Below are 17,100 nucleotides of genomic sequence, written 5' to 3' on the forward strand. Positions count from 1 at the left end.
GGCCAGCATGCTCAACATTTAGTAATTGAACTCCTTTATAATTTGGGGTACTAAAAAAACTCTATTCATTTGGTATACTTCCTTCAGTCAAACAGTCAAACACTAATCAAATAAATATTTCAGATAAGGCAATATATTGCAACCAATTTCCTTTGTATATCCAGAAATTCTATCAATCCCAGCTGATTTCCTAGTTTTCAATTTTGTATCTTTTGGTCATTATCATCATACGTAAATTTCAGTACCTCACCATTATTAGTCACCTCCTCAACATGGACATTATCCTTATATCCAACTATACTTACATACTGCTGACTTGAATACTTCTGCCTTCCATAAGTCCTACATATACTCCCCTTGTTCACTAATGACCTCTGAAATGCCCTTCCTGGAACCTGTGTCTGCCTTGAAGTACCTTTCATTTTTCCCTAAAAATTCATATGACTGCCAATTATGTTTGCCATCATGTTATCCTTAGCTGACTTTTGCATTAAATTCAATTTCCCAGTAGGTTCCTTCGATCTCTCCTTACTTCCACAACCATTTCCAACTCTATTTCTTTCTAACCTGAACTTCCCTTCCCAATCTCTTGATTTCTCTGATATATTATATTGGGTCAGCACCATTCCTTATTACTTTTACAGGTACATAACTGTTTTCAAATTCTTCAACAATTGCTTTCAACCCATCCCAAAGGCAGTTTACATTTTTATTTACCTTTACCATGAGCTTTCTGCCAATTGCATTACCTTTCCAGCCAACATTTGGTAAACTGAGAAAACCCACTACAATAACACTCCTCTCCATGTCGTTCCCAACATAGCTGATTATTTTATCAAATAATTCCGAATCAGCGTCAGAAAGAATGACCAACAAATGACAAGTAAGCTAATCTGGGAAAGACAGCTGAATCAGAAAGTGACAGAACCAACTAGAGTCGAAGATATTCTGGACATGGTACTGAAACAAACAGATGAGGTATATAGGTACAACAGAAACTAATAATATATTTATCGTGAAGCTGTTTTAATTGTAGTTAAAAATAAATGCAATAAAAGAGAAGTTTGTAAGACTCGGACTATTAAGAAATATAATATGGTTGATAACAGAAGCACAGGAGAGTTTTTAAGAAGTAGTTATGATCAGTGGAAAATGGTGAATAAAAATGTAAACATTGTAAGGGGTATGTTTAAAGCAACTGTCAAGTTTGAAAAGACGTATGCACCTTTAAAGGCAGTATGGAATGGTAAAGACCCACTATATTATAACAGAGAAATTAAGAGATTAGGAAGGAGGTTCAGGTCAGAAAGAAATAGATTTAGGAATGGTTGTGGAAGTAACAAGAGACTGAAGGAACTTGCTGGAAAATAGAATTTAGCAAAATAAGTCAGCTCAGATAACAAGATGGCAAACATAATTGGAAGTCTTATTAACTTTAGGAAAAAAAAATGGAAAGGTATTTATTGGTACTTTAAGGCAGAAACAGGTTCCAGGAAGGATAATCCAGGGACCATTAATGAACACAGGGAGTGTATATGTGAGGGCTTACAGAAGGCAGAATATTCAGTCAGTAATGTAAGTATTATGTCCATGTAGAGGAGGTGACCACTTCTGCCGAAGTACTAAAATTTCCTTATGATGATAGATATTTACAGAATGATACAAAAGTTGAAAGCTAGAAAAGCAGCTGGAATTAGTAAGATTTCTGGGTATATTCTAAAGGCAATGGGTTGAGATATAATGCCATATCTGAAATAACTATTTGATTACTGTTTACGAGGAGTGATACAACACGAATGGATAGTTACTATAGTAGCCCCATTGTATAAGGGGCAGAGTGATAAACATAAAGGTAAAAATTACAGGCCAGTCAGCTTGGCATGTGTTGCTTGTATGCCCTAGGAAAGCATTCATTCTGCCTATATTAGACACGTTTAAAAAATTACTAACTGGTTTGACAGGAGGCAGTTCCAGTTTAGGAAAGGTTATTCCAGTGAGGCTCGACTTATAGAATTCCAGCAAGATATAGAAGATATTTTAAATTCAGGAGGTCAAATGAACTGTGTCATTATTGACTTAACCACAGCTTTTGATTAGATCATGGGAGATTACTGATGAAAATGGAGGCTACTGGACTACACAAAAGAGTGGTTAAATGTGTGGCTACATTTCTAGAAAACAGAACTCAGAGGAGCATTATCTCATGCTGTAATAATTAAGAGTGGGGAGGAAGGGTTCCTACAAGGCAGTATTATTGGATCTTTACACTGATGAGTTATTGCATTATGATCACCCTGACCCAGGAATATTTAGCGCCCCTGGAGCGAGGAAAGAAATACGTGACATGCAGGTAGGGCAGTTCTACAAGCTTGCTGTTAGTAGTGTTTACAGCATCAGAATGGGAAAAGTGGCCATTCTTCCTGCGCTTGATTGAGGGCAAATTGTGCTGTCACAGTACTTTGTTACAAGCATTTCTGAAACAGTGTGGCTTATGTGCTACTCTCATGCTGATGTTGTGAGCACATATCGAAAGTGGTGCAACGATGGGTAAACGCCTACATATCGTCCAGCCATGTGTCAACAGCAGCTCATTGATAACAAAGGCCAGTTGAGGCCGTAGCACATTGTTCAGAGCGACCCTGGTGCCACAGTTCAAGAAATCCCCAACAGGACAGTGGTGATTAACAGGTCAAAGTTTTTCAGCACACCGTTCATCGAACACTGTTGCGCATGGGACTGCAGAGTCAATGACCCAGTCATACCCCAGCACTGACTGCACCCCACCAAAAGCAGGGCATGAGGTGGGAACAAAATCATGGCCACTGGACTGTGGATGATCGGAAAATGGTTGCCTGGTCCGATGAATCCAGACTCCTGGTTCATTACACTGATGGCCGAATGCATGTATGCCGATTTCCCTTGGAGGCTGTGGCACGTGGTTGCACAGTCGGGCGGAGACTGGCAATGAAGGAGGTGTGATGAACTGGGCAATAGTTTCATGGGATGCACTGGGGCTCATTATTTTAGTCCACCAATCCCTAACAGCTATCCAGTTTCTGGACATTATTGGGAATTAAGTTCATCCATGTATGTCAACAGTGTTCCCTGATGGTGATGGCCATTTCCAAGAGTACAGTGCACCATGTCACACTGCCAGGATTGTAAATAACTGGTTCAAGGAACATGACAATGAGTTTACTCTAACGCTGTGGCCCCCCCCACAGAGCTCCAGCGATTCGACTTGAAGAAGTGGGTTCATGCTATGCTATATCACCACTGCCCAACAGTGTACACCAACTGGAGGATCTGCTGTTGCACTTGTGGTACCAGATACCCTGGGATACCTTCAACCACCTCGTTGAACTGTCAGGGTTAAGTGGGCAAAAGGTGGTCCCATCATATTAGGTGGATGATCATAATGTAATGGCTCATAGCAGTGTTTTCTTATGTATATAAATGATATGAGTAGAGAAATGAAATCTCAGATAAGCCTTTTTGCAAATGATATTATACTGTACAGAGGAATAAATAAGTTACAGGATTATGAGTGATTACAAAAAAAAGACCTTGAAAATGTGAATGGACAGCAGACAATGGTATGATGATAACAGGATGAAATGTCAGGTTGTAAGTTTTACCAAGAGGAGAAGTTCTATCAGTTTTAATTACTGTGTTGATGGGGGTGAAAGTACCTCAGAGGGGATCACTGTCAGTACTTGGGCATTAATATTAGGAAAGATCTTCATTGGGGAAATAACACCAACGAGGTTGTAAATAAAGGTTACAGATCTTTTCACGTGGTTATCAGGGTATTTAGGAGTTGTAGTAAGGATTTAAAGAAGAGGGTGTGTAAGTCTCTGGTAAATCCTCAATTAGAGTATGGTTCCTGCATATGGGACCCACACCAGTATTACTTGATACAAGAACTGGAAGAGATTCAAAAGAAAGCAGCAGGATTTATCCTGGGTGATTTCCAACAAAAGAGCAGTCACGAAATTTATTGCAAACTTTGGAGTGGGAAGACCTGGGGTAAGGAGATGAGCTGCTTTACTAAGCAGTATGTTCTGAACTGTCAGTGGAGAGATGATATGGAATGACAATGGTAGATGAGTAAGCTTGAGTGGTGCTTTTACAGGTACGAAAATTCATAATATGAAGATAAAGTTGAAATTCAAGAGGACAACTTGGGTTTACCAAGCGAGTTGGCCATGTGGTTATGGTCACGCAGCTGTGAGCTTGCATTTGGAAGACAGTGGGTTCGAATCCCACCGTTGGCAGCCCCGAATGTAGTCTCCCACTTTCACACCAGGCAAATGCTGGAGCTGTTACCTTAATTAAGCTCACGGCCCCTACCTTTCCCATCCCTTTATCGCCAAAAACATTTGATGTATTGGTGCAACGTTAAACAAGTAGCAAAAAAGGAAATGACAACTTGGGGAAAATATTCATTTACAGGAAGATGAATTGGAGGGCTCAGTGCTAAAGGTGACTAAGCACCATTTGCCACATTTTGAGCAAATGAAAAATAAAGTCAACAAGGGATTTAAAATTATAGCATCCTTCAAAATCATTTATTGATGCACCTGGACAGTGAAAAAAGTATCCTCTTTCATAATGAAAATTATTCCGAAGCTACTTTTATGCTAGTATGTGTACCAGTACTACAAATTCTACAAATTATGCCCTCAAAGAAATAACTATATGTCCTCTGACAGCATGTTTAAGTGTGTAAAGACAACGGAGAGATTAGTTTTGCTCTTTGGATAATTCCACATACACTATCACAGGAATTAAACTATAATATGTCCTCTTCATCCTGCTCTGCTGTTGCCTCCACTGTTGCCAGATTTCTGTAGAACCGATGATGAAGGGGGGATATATTTCAACAACTCCCATAGGTCAGTCTTTTTTGCAGTCATTATCCTGTGCCTTTGAGGTTACAAGAGTGGGTTTGTGCCCCTAAATCCACTTGGGCGACCAACTGTTCACTGTTAGATACTATCCACTTCATGTCCGTATCGATAATATGATCGAAATAATTAATGAAAACAAAAAATTCCACCTAATCGATACTCTCTCTTTTATTTAGCCTTAGGCTATTTGAACAGACATTAAAATTAAATTCAGAACATGTTTCGAATGCTTTGCATTCATCATCAGCTGTTTACAATAAGCATAGGTAAAAATAGCTAAGAACGATCTCACAATTTACTTTAAAACCTTAAAACAAGTGTTAGCCATGCACATGTGGGTGGATGGGAGGGGAGGTTGCATTGAAGGCGATTGTTAGTTGGACTATAAGTTATTATTAAAAACTTAATATTAAAAACACTGATTGGGCTAAAAATTATGGTTTCACTATGAGTCTTGTGAGTTTATCTATAAAATTATTGATTGTGGAAACTTGTAGATCCTTTGATGAAGTATTTCTGTAAAACAGTTTGTAAAAAGTTTGTCTTCTTAAGACGGCATCCGGTTGTTTTCACGTCTCTTGTCACTTGTTAGGTGGAGAGGTGTGGCTTGTTTTGATGAAAGAGGTTTACTATTTGATGTTTAAGAGACTTGTTAAAAATGGATCGTCTGTATCACGACCCTTGTCTTGTGTGTTTACATTTACTTCCCGTGCTATGGGAGTGGGTTTAATCCAGCTGCCTTCGATCTTGTATTGTAGCGGTGTATTGTGGTCAAATAGTAAACCTCTTTCATCAAAACAAGCCACACCTCTCCACCTAACAAGTGACAAGAGACGTTAAAATAACCGGATGCCGTCTTAAGAAGACAAACTTTTTACAAACTGTTCTACAGAAATACTTCATCAAAGGATCTACAAGTTTCCACAATCAATGATTTTATAGATAAACTCACAAGACTCATAGTGAAACTATAATTTTTAGCCCAATCAGTGTTCTTAATATTAAGTTTTTAATAATAAGTTATAGTCCAACTAAGAATCGTCTTCAATGCAAAAATCCCCTCCCAACCCCCCCCATCCACCCACATGCGTACGACTAACACTTGTTTTTAAGGTTTTAAAGTAAATTGTGAGATCGTTCTTAGCTATTTTTACCTATGCTTATTGTAAACAGCTGATGATGAATGCAAAGCATTCGAAACATGTTCTGAATTTAATTTTAATGTCTGTTTAAATAGCCTAAGGCTAAATAAAAGAGAAAGTATTGATTAGGTGGAATTTTTTGTTTTCATTAATTATTTGCAACTGTTCACTTACGCAGCTCAATGGTCAATGGAACAAGTTCTTAAAAGTTGTAGAAAGCTGTGAACTTAAGTAGACTGTCCTTATGGAGAACAATGTGTCGAATTTGAGACCAGTACACTTTTTGTTCTGCGATAGATGTTTTCCTGTTAGTGATCTCACTCCGGAGTTGTTTGCTGGAATAGAACATGCTGCAGTCTGTGTGAGTGACGTGGAAATGAGGTTTCTTCCTTTTTGCTGATGCAATGACAGTCAACCAGTTTTCTGGTGTAAAGACATCGGGCATACCTGATTCATCAGTAGGGGTATTTTCTTCAGTCTGATATGTCATATCATCATCACTAACAGTAGATTAGTCAGATACTGATGAGCTCTCATGTAATATCACTACCATCTCAACACTTAGTCATGTATGGCTCCCAGATCTTCGTCGTCTTTATAGTGCTCACTGGCTGCAAAATGTTACAGAAGGAGTAAGGTTGGTAGTCATAAGTGGCATAGATAGGGTATGATCTTTTCTACTCATTACACCGAAAATGTCAAAATGAGCCGCGCTGGCATTAGTCGCCTCTGGCATAGAGCCACTCCATTAGGGATTGGTATTACATTACATCTTTATTACCCCACCATAGTTACAAACCATCGGTATAAGGAAACAAAGAAAGAAAAAAAAATTACATGACTACACTAACTGCTTCACTACAACTACAACTAATTTGGTCTAAAACTTAATACTAGGCAGACCCCTACACGGGCGGATGACCAGTCCATGTGCAAAGGCCCACCTACCACCCTCTAATCTTACAACTACATAACTTGGTGGCCCCACCACACGGGCAGAATACCAGACACCGTGTAAGGCACCGCCCCTAACTAAATCTACTACTGATCTAAAAGAACTGTCTGGTCATGGTATCCCCGTGGTAAGGAAAATTGCCCGTCCTGCCCGTGACACCACTCCCAACCACGCCTCGTGGGTCAGATGTCTTTTCCCACCGACAACTAGCTGACAATGTGTTTTCCTCCCATTCCTTGCGTGGCAGATCACGAGACGGAAGCCAATCCCTCATGTGACCAGTCACGTTCTTATCTACTGACCAGCTTGTTTTAATACGAGTCACCTTTCTTTCACATTGTCAGCACCCACCCTTGCTTCTCCTGTTTCCCCACGTGCGGACATGCTTAATCTTTTTAACTTTGGGGTAGGTCCGTCCCACCCCACCCTTTCACTTCTTATATCTCACACACCCCCTCCCGTATCCTTCAGTCTGCTCTAACTCACATCATACACTTCTTCTACCTTATTTACATCTTGTCCTCTACAATTCAAGAGAAGACTAGGAAACAATTTATGGGAGAACTACTACCTAGGCAGCAGCCTTAAATACAGATCAATAATGAATGAATGAATGAATGAATAAGAAAACGTCTAGTTTTTCAACATGAAGGCTAAGACCAAACTACGAAAACTTCATAGAAAGAAACAGCTCTGAAATTCACATACACATAAAAAAAAGTTAAATATAAATATAGTAACAATGAAACACAGGTGTCTTGAATTCCATGTTCCACCAGTCTCCTCTGATCCCAATTTTAAGAAGACTGTTTCTTAAACTGTTTGACATCACACTAACACAAGTAGGTTTCTGATGACACTGTGATAGAATAGGGGTAGGACTCGGGAATAAAGTGACCAATGGTGTTAACATAGGTACTGTGTAAACATGGAAAATGACAGAAAACCATTTTTTGGGCAGCTGATAGTGCAGAATGTTTGAAAAGTATCCACTGAGGATAACAATACACAGATCCACCAGACAGTATTACTATGATAATGAACCATTTGTCCAATAGCCACATAATGAAGATAATACAGTCGAACCTCCCTTCTGTGGACACAGTTGCTTTCGCGGAAAAATGTCCATTACAACAGGTATCTGCTAAAACAAGGTTCTAAAACAGGAAAAGCATCCACCTTAAATATAAACATACATCGTTATTTTGATTATTTTACATAATTTCTAACTAAATATTTGCCTGGGAGATGTTACAAGAGATTTTATAGCCTTTACATTCATTACAGCTTTGGGAGATAATCATTCAGCTGGGTGTACAAATTTAGCACGTTCTTCTTTACCGGAATATTCACGAAAAAGGAATAATGACCCAGCATGACACAAATTCTTTATTCTATTAACCTCAAATTATTATTTGCGATTTCTAGTGCTTTTTCTTGTAACACTGGCACACTCGCTCACAGTTTCTTTGCTCGAACACATTTGAACCACTCATTTACCACAATGTCCTTTCTATTCATGTTTACTGGGCGACTGAAGTGCTACGATATTTCTGTCTCAACATTCAGCACATGAAAGTCCCTTCCTTGTCAAGGTTAACTGAACTAAATACCCTCGACCTTATCAGCGAGAATCTGAGTTATGAATAAAATGATGCGGGCTGGGTTGGAAAATCTCTTGGTAACTTGTGAGTAAACGGTCACTCGCACTTTCCCGGGCAAATAGAATTCTCAGAATGTACACTAGAAGAAGAGACGACCCTAATGAACAGTCTGGAACGAGTCCTGTACAGAACTATTAACTTCACGGCTACTACAGCATTCCTATGTACGTTTCATTGTTTTCCTTGGACACAAAATAGTACAAATATTCAAAAGGAATTCCCGTATGTTTGTAGAATGATATCAAAAGAAAGGATGAAAGAGCCCTGTGAAAAGGCAGTGTCCTGGAATGTGTAAAGTATCCACTTAACACACATAGACAAGACTAATGGTGATGTCCACAGTCCAGAATTTGAGGTGTCCACTTAAATGAGACTTGTTTTACACGTATCTTATGTAAAATACAATCAGTTCCATGGAAAAGGGTCCATATAAGGAGGTGTCTGCTGAATAAAGGTGTCTGTTAGAGCAGGTTGAACTGTAATAGCGTTATTGGTTTCTGCCCCACTCAAGCAATATTAGGGTTTCTGGAGATCCTGGGGTACAGGAATTTTGTCTTACGAGAGTTCTTTTATGTGACGGTAAATTCACCGACACAAGGCTAGAGTATTCAAGCACCTTCAAATACTGCAGGACTGAGCCAGTATCAAACCCATCAACTTGGGCTCAGAGAGCAAGTACTCTACCATCCAAGCCATTCAGGCTGCCACATGGAGAAGAAAGGCCAAAATTTCTCCAGCATTTCAACAGTATCCTCCCAATAAATCCAATTCACAATGGAAGGAGAACTGGGAGAGAAATTCTCATTCTTGGATATGCTTGTGAGGAAAGAATACCACACAGTGTACAAGAAACTAACACATACCAACCGCTATCTCAATAAGACCTCCATCCTTTGTCCTAAGCACAAACTATCCAAAGGACACTCTTGTCGGCGGATGCAGACTACGTTTTGGCCTAAAAGCCGCCACAGCTGATTCATGGCCCCACAGCTCTGCATTCAGTCTGACAAACTAAGCACATGAAGAGTGGCCACGGCTCTACTGTGGCTCCATGCCTCTGAATTCGGAAGACAGAGAGGGATGGGTCACTACCGTCAGCTGTCCCGAAAATATTTTTCCGTGGTTCTCTGTTCTCCTGCAGTTAGGTGAATGCCAGGGCATTTCCTAGTGTAGGCCACGGATGCCAACCCTCTCAACTTCACCACAAATCATCTCCTCCACCTGCCCTGTGAGACAGCATCACTGTCTAAGAGGCCAGCCTACAGGGGAGGAATGAAAATATTGAGTAGTAGTAAGGACACTGTTAAGTAACATAAAAGGTTATGCCAAACATATCAGTATCACAGTGAAGAGGAGAAACCCCTCTCGGCTTTACGAACAAACGGAAACAGCAGAAAGGAGATCAAGAGGGCTGTAGAATTGCCTCTACACTCTGAGAAGAAAAGAAGACAGACAGTGAGAGAAAGGTTTTCTGTCCATAAATTCCAAGTTACTGATAAAATGTGGAAGGTTTCAAAGTGCCACATCATCAACCACCTGAACAACCACAAGAAAAATATCCCAGCAGTAATAGTTGTCACGACACTCAACATCCTCTTAAGGCGCAAGCGCGAATCATATTCCTTGTTCGTGCGAGAAGATTTACGTCGAGAGCTCCAAACACAAAATCATGCCTACTTCGAGATAAAATCAAACTATGCGCCAAAACGTTCAAGTACACAAACAAAAAGATAATTGTATATGAGGTCAGGGCTGGCATAGCACTAAGGACACGGCGATTTGAAGGCCATGCTGGTCACATTACTGTCTGGCTACTTCGTGCTATTGCAAGAGCCAGGCTCTGTGCCAGCCAGCTCCTATAAATAAAAAGTTATTCAGCTAAGAAATCCATCTCAAATATTGGCTGTTCTGTTAGAGATACAGTGGAATCTCGATGATCCATTCCCGGAAATTACGTTTCCCGGATTATTCGCTCAAATTAGGTAGTCCTGCAAGCATCCTAATTAAATCACGTTGTAAAAATCCCGCATTATCCGTTCCTTGAAGAAACTATTTCGCGGATCAACCGTCCAGAAATTTCAGTCCCTTCAATGCTAAATCCTCAATCAAGCATTTTTCAAGAAAACATATCTCACGAAAGGACGGCTACAGCATACATATGGATCTTAGCGTTAGCGCCCCATCATTGCGATAATTAGAGCAAGTACTGTACTGGAAAAGCAGTCGGCGGTGAACTTGCAGAAGGGACCATCTTAGCATCGAATTTGTGTGGTATAGTTTAGAGAATCCTCGGAAATCATAAAGCAGAGAGTGGCCACAATTGGAAGGAGACAGTGCGCATTTCAACACCTCTGCTCGAAGACGCAACGAGTTTTGTCAAATGTTTGTAGTTGTAAACCATCCACATTATGTCCAGGGTTAGATGTTTATATTTTTACTTTTTATCGATTGCACCGACCAACAGGTTTTCGGCACTTCCTTCAGGGCAATGTATAGTAAGGAGCCTACTGGGCTTTCAGACAGGAATCAAAACTGCTCCTTCTTAACACAAACCTAGTATTTTAATATTATCGTATATGATTAGGTTGATATACTAACAATTTGTTGGTTATTTTGATCCACCTTTTCAATACAAATTATTAGAATTTCGGTATTACACCGCACCTTAAACATTCTTTCAAAAACCAGATATATTTAGCAATCTTACTGACTTTAACCTTGAGGTTAATATACCTGTTTGTCTTAGTTTTTGCCTGGTTGGCTATCACATTACATGTAACTAATCTCATTATTAGACCCATATTGAACTATGCTATGATATACTAACAATTTGTTAGGTTATCGAGACCAGAACAGATGTTGCACCTTACATACATAAAGTCATGGGAGATCTTGGGATTGCCTATTACTGTTTTGGTCCTAATACAAGACTGGGAATTTTAGGTTTTTTGTGTTGAAATGTCACAAAAACCGCACCTTACATTTCCTGGCTACAAATGCATAGTCAGCAGGACACCCCTCATGCTGGAACCACATGCACATACATAATTATGTTGAGTAGAACATTCTCGAGGAGAACAGGTAGTACTTCTGTGTCCATTTAATGTACCTTCCATGAAGTATGGACCAAACAAATTCCACTGCCTCTAGTGTTCACCCAGCCTTAGCAGACCAGTAGTGCACATTCCGCAGGTTCATTTGATCATGGTTGCTGAATATGGCTTCGATGGTGAGGAGAACCCAGTGAAGGAACAGTCTGTTGTCTCGTACTTGCCAAGAGTAGACCTACAGAATTCCACCCTCACCGCACAATCATACAGTTACTGATGAAGAGATAAGTGGTACAGATGGAATTTGTGCCACTATAAAATGCCAACAATACTTAACTGGCATACAGCTGTTAAGCTTGTGCTCACCTGTGGGCAACTACCACAAGAATGTCAATTGCCTTTGTTTCATCTGTTGCTAGTTTGCTTCTGTTTCTTTCCAGAGGCTTCCAGTTTCAGTCTGAAAATAATTTCCTGCACAATCTCAGAAGTGCAGTTCGCGATGGTGCAGTAGTAACAGATACTTCTCTGTGTTTAACGCCACTACTAACATTGCAAATCACTTACTTTCTCTGTAAATAAGAAGCATGTTCAGTTTTTTCTCACGGGTGGTGCAAGATATTGCCTTCCACTTCAGCAATACTCACAACTTAACCATTCAATGGTAGTAAGAGTGGAAAACAATCCCATTATGTATGTATGCAATTCCCTCTCCACTAAAATCACCTCACATGCACAGGGTACATAACTAGAATGTTTTCAGAAGTACTGGCGAACTTGAGACATTGTCTACACATTTAAATTAGTAATAAAGCTAAACTCACCCAGTTAATTTATTTTGCACGCCTCATGTAACCTTAATTCAGAGGGCTCCCTCGTCTGTGTCTACTTAACCACCAAACACTTTGGAACTGAATAATACATACGAGAAAGAGAGACAGAGTGTATGTGCAAGTGTGTTTGTATCAACAAGGCTGAGTCACATATGAGAACCATGCACTTGACAACCCAGCAGGTGATGCAGCACCTTCAGTCCAATGCCTACACCTTCAATAAACCTTTAATATCTCAAAAAGTGCTTATCAGATTTATAAAATAACCACATGGAAGACCTTGTCACTCAATTCTTTGTTGTGCTATTGGGTGAAATTAGTATACTTCCATTTGAAAACACAAAGTTGCTATTGGTTTCTAGGAAATTATGTACATACTGCAAGCAAAAAGGATAGTGTATTATGAGCCCCTTATTACAATTTAATTATTTGAGAACAGAATGATGATATCTTTAACAGATCAGCCAATATTTGAGACAGATATCTTAGCTGAATAACTCTCAACAGATATCATTTGTTTCATTTCAGAGCCTATTTTCTTTCAATGGTTCTATGAGCAGTTGTTCCAATTCCATTGCCAGAACCACAAGGGCTCCAAATGTTGAACCTGTACAATTTGACATCAATACCTTAAAATACTTACATTCATGATTTACACCTCCAATTGAGGATGATGGTTGAGGCGAGATTTCTGTGGACCGATGATGAGGAATAGAAATAGCTGCTGACCGAGGTGCAGAACTACCTGTGGGAGAGCCCACTTCAATGAGAGCATGGTGAATATCAGGGTCAGACATCTTCCGTTTCATCACTTTCTGGCCACTACCCCCTTGTGACTCTGTGATGCTTCCCTTTTTAGATCGACTATTCATGCGCTGCAAACTTCTTGAAAACCTAAAATCATAAAAATGAAATATGTTCAGAAATTATAAGATGGAGATACAGGCAAAATATGATCACATATTGTGGTGTAGCAAAGAGCAAAGAAAGGTCTCAGAAGTTCCCAAGAAGACATGCTCATATCCAAGGTGATTAAAAATAAGGTAGCATATATACACAAGTCATCACTTTGCATATCATAAAAGCCAAAGAAAGTGCTGTATTAATTAATAAACATATATGAACAGGAGATAAAGTTCATAAATATAACTCTGAAGTCTTAAGGACTGCTCATCATTAATACAGCAGAATATACAAACTTTAATCTATTAAGATTTGAACATCTTTCTGTACATGACTTGATCTGCACTTGTTTGTTTCTTTCCATTACTTATGTTGACCTACTGGGTTCCTTTTCTCCTTCTGCATTTGTCCTATGCTCCTAATTTTTATCATCTGTATTCATCTTCTCATGGTTCATGATGTGGGTTACTGTGGTCACATCCTAGTTCGTGAATCATGGGCAATGGCTGAATGGCCTAGCAAGTGGTCCTGAGAGTCGGGATACCAGTTGCTATGGAATGGGAGTGGGCATCTCGGACATATTCTGAGTCGTGGCCCTCCTTGTGCTCAGGCGGCTAGGACTATACAATCAACCGGTGGTCCATAACCTGTTACAGGAGAGATCCTCACTTGGACTATGTGTAAGAAGGGTAGCATCCTGCTTCATGAATTTACCAAGCTAAAAACATTTTAAGCAAGCCTTGGACCTAGGGCAGTAAAGGAGTCTCACTCCCATTTGATAGGCGAGGGACTCCTTGAAAACAACTTGGCGAACAAAATGGAATGAGATGGGGAGCTATCAATATTAAGGGGACTTATGGAAGAAAGAAAGTAGAATTGGCCGAGTCAGCAAAGAGGATGCATCTGGATGTGCTAGGAGTAAGTGATATTCGGGTAAGGGGAGATAACGAGGAAGAGACATGAGATTATAATGTATACTTGACGGGTGTTAAAAAGGGAAGGGCAGAGTATGGGGTAGGGCTGTTTATCAGGAATACCATTACATGCAACATAGTTTCTGTTAGGTAAGTAATGTGATGTGGGTAGATTTGTCAGTTGGAGGAATTAGGACGAGAATTATCTCAGTGTATTCACTATGTGAGGGTGCAGATGAGAATGAGGTTGACAAATTTTATGAATCATTGAGTGACATTGTGGTCAGGGTCAACAGCAAGGATAGAATAGTGCTAATGGGCGATTTCAATGTGAGAGTTGGAAACAGAACTGAAGGATATGAAAGGGTGATTGGTAAATGCGGTCAAGATATGGAACCTAATGGGAATGAGAAGCGTTTGCTGGACTTATGTAATAGTATGGGTTTAGCAGTTGCGAATACATTCTTCAAGCATAAGGCTATTCACCGCTACACATGGGAGGCTAGGGGTACCAGATCCATAATAGATTATATCTTAACCAACTTCGAATTCAGGAAATCCGTTAGGAATGTACAAGTTTTCTGGAGATTTTTCGATGATACAGACCACTATCTGATCTGTAGAGAACTAAGTATCTCTAAGCCTAGGGTTGAGAAAGTGAAATCTGTCTGCAAACGAATAAGGGTAGAAAATCTCCAGGACGAGGAAATTAGACAGCAGTACATGGATATGATTAGTGAGAAGTTTCGAACAGTAGACAGCAAGCAGGTTCAGGATATAGAAAGAGAATGGGTGGCATACAGGGATGCTGTAGTAGAAACAGCAAGGGAATGCCTAGGAACAACTGTGTCTAAAGATGGGAAGAGGCGAACATGTTGGTGGAATGATGAAGTGAGAGCAGCTTGTAAACGTAAAAAGCCGGCTACCAGAAATGGCTCCAAACAAGGGCAGAGGCAGATAGGGATTCGTATGTAGATGAAAGAAACAGAGCGAAACAAATAGTTGTTGAATTCAAAAAGAAGTCATGGGAAGATTTTGGTAATAAACTGGAAAGGCTAGGTGAAGCAGCAGGGAAACCCTTCTGGACAGTAATAAAGAATCTTAGGAAGGGAGGCAAAAAGGAAATGAACAGTGTTTTGAGTAATTCAGGTGAACTCATAATAGATCCCAGGGAATCACAGGACAGGTGGAGGGAATATTTTGATCATCTTCTCAATGTAAAAGGAAATCTTCATGGTGGTGTTGTGAACAGCCAAGCTCACGGGGAGGAGGAAAATTATGTTGGTGAAATTATGCCTGAGGAAGTGGAAAGGACAGTAAAGAAACTCCAATGTCATAAAGCAGCAGGAATAGGTGAAATTAGACCTAAAATGGTGAAGTATAGTGGCAAGGCAAGGATGAAATGGCTTCATAGAATAGTAACATTAGCATGGAGTGTTGGTAAGGTACCTTCAGATTGGACTAAAGCAGCAACTGAACCTATCTATAAGCAAGAGAACAGGAAGGATTGCAACAACTATCGAGGTATCTCATTGATTAGTATACCAGGCAATGTACTAACTGGCATCTTGGAAGGGAGGGTGCTTGAGAGGAAGTTGGATGAAAACCAGTGTGGCTTCAAACCACAGAGGGGATGCCAGGATCAGATTTTCAGTATGTGCCAGATAACTGAAAAGTGCTACGGCAGGAATAGACAGTTGTGTTTATGTTTCGTAGATCTAGAGAAAGCATATGACAGGGTACCGAGGGAAAAAACGTTCACCATACTGGGGGATTATGAGATTAAGGGTAAGATATTAAAATCAATCAAAGGCATTTATGTTGACAATTGGGCTGCAGTGAGAATTGATGGTAGAATTAGTTCTTGGTTCAGGGTACTTACAAGGGTTAGGCAAGGCTGTAATACTTCACCTTTATTGTTCGTAATTTACACAGACCATCTGCTGAAAGGTATAAAGAGGCAGGGAGGGATTCAGTTAGGTGGAAATGTAGTAAGCTGACGACTTGGTCTTAATGGCAGATTGTGCCAAAAGCCTGCAGTCTAATATCTTGGAACTTGAAAATAGGTGCAATGAGTATGGTATGAAAATTAGCCTTTTGAAAACTAAATTGATATCAGTAGGTAAGAAATTCAACAGAAATGAATGTCAGATTGGTGATACAAAACTGGAACAGGTAGATAATTTCAAGTATTTAGGATGTGTGTTCTCCCAGGATGGTAATATAGTAAGTGAGATTGAATCAAGGTGTAGTAAAGCTAACGCAGTGAGCTCGCAGTTGTGATCAACAGTATTCTGTAAGAAGGAAGTCAGCTCCCAGACAAAACCGTCTTTACATCGGTCTGTTTTCAGATCAACTTTGCTTTACGGGAGTGAAAGCTGGGTGGACTCAGGATATCTGATTCATAAGTTAGAAGTAACACACATGAAAGTAGCAAGAATGATTGCTGGTACAAACAGGTGGGAACAATGGTCGGAGGGTACTCGGAATGTGGAGATAAAAACTAATTTAGGAATGAACTTGATGGATGAAGCTGTACGCATAAACCGGCTTCAGTGGGGGGTCATGTGAGGCGAATGGAGGAGGATACGTTACTTAGGAGAATAATGAACTCTGTTATGGATGGTAAGAGACGTAGAGGTAGACCAAGATGACAATGGTTAGACTCGATTTCTAACGATTTAAAGATAAGAGGTATAGAACGAAATGAGGCCACAGAACTAGTTGCA

General features: G+C 39.9%; 1 protein-coding gene across 3 annotated transcripts in view; it reads right to left on the bottom strand.

The window, feature by feature from the left end:
* The window catches only part of Iml1 (GATOR complex protein Iml1), a 724,094-nt gene that overhangs the window by 468,938 nt on the left and 238,056 nt on the right, over window positions 1-17,100 (bottom strand). For all 3 annotated transcript variants that reach the window (XM_067141784.2, XM_067141783.2, XM_067141785.2), the window contains exon 11: window positions 13,198-13,448. In XM_067141784.2, the coding sequence (XP_066997885.1) occupies window positions 13,198-13,448 (251 nt within the window). The remainder of the gene's footprint in view (window positions 1-13,197; window positions 13,449-17,100) is intronic.

The sequence above is a fragment of the Anabrus simplex genome, chromosome 2 (genome assembly GCF_040414725.1).
Source record: "Anabrus simplex isolate iqAnaSimp1 chromosome 2, ASM4041472v1, whole genome shotgun sequence".
NCBI lineage: Eukaryota > Metazoa > Arthropoda > Insecta > Orthoptera > Tettigoniidae > Anabrus > Anabrus simplex.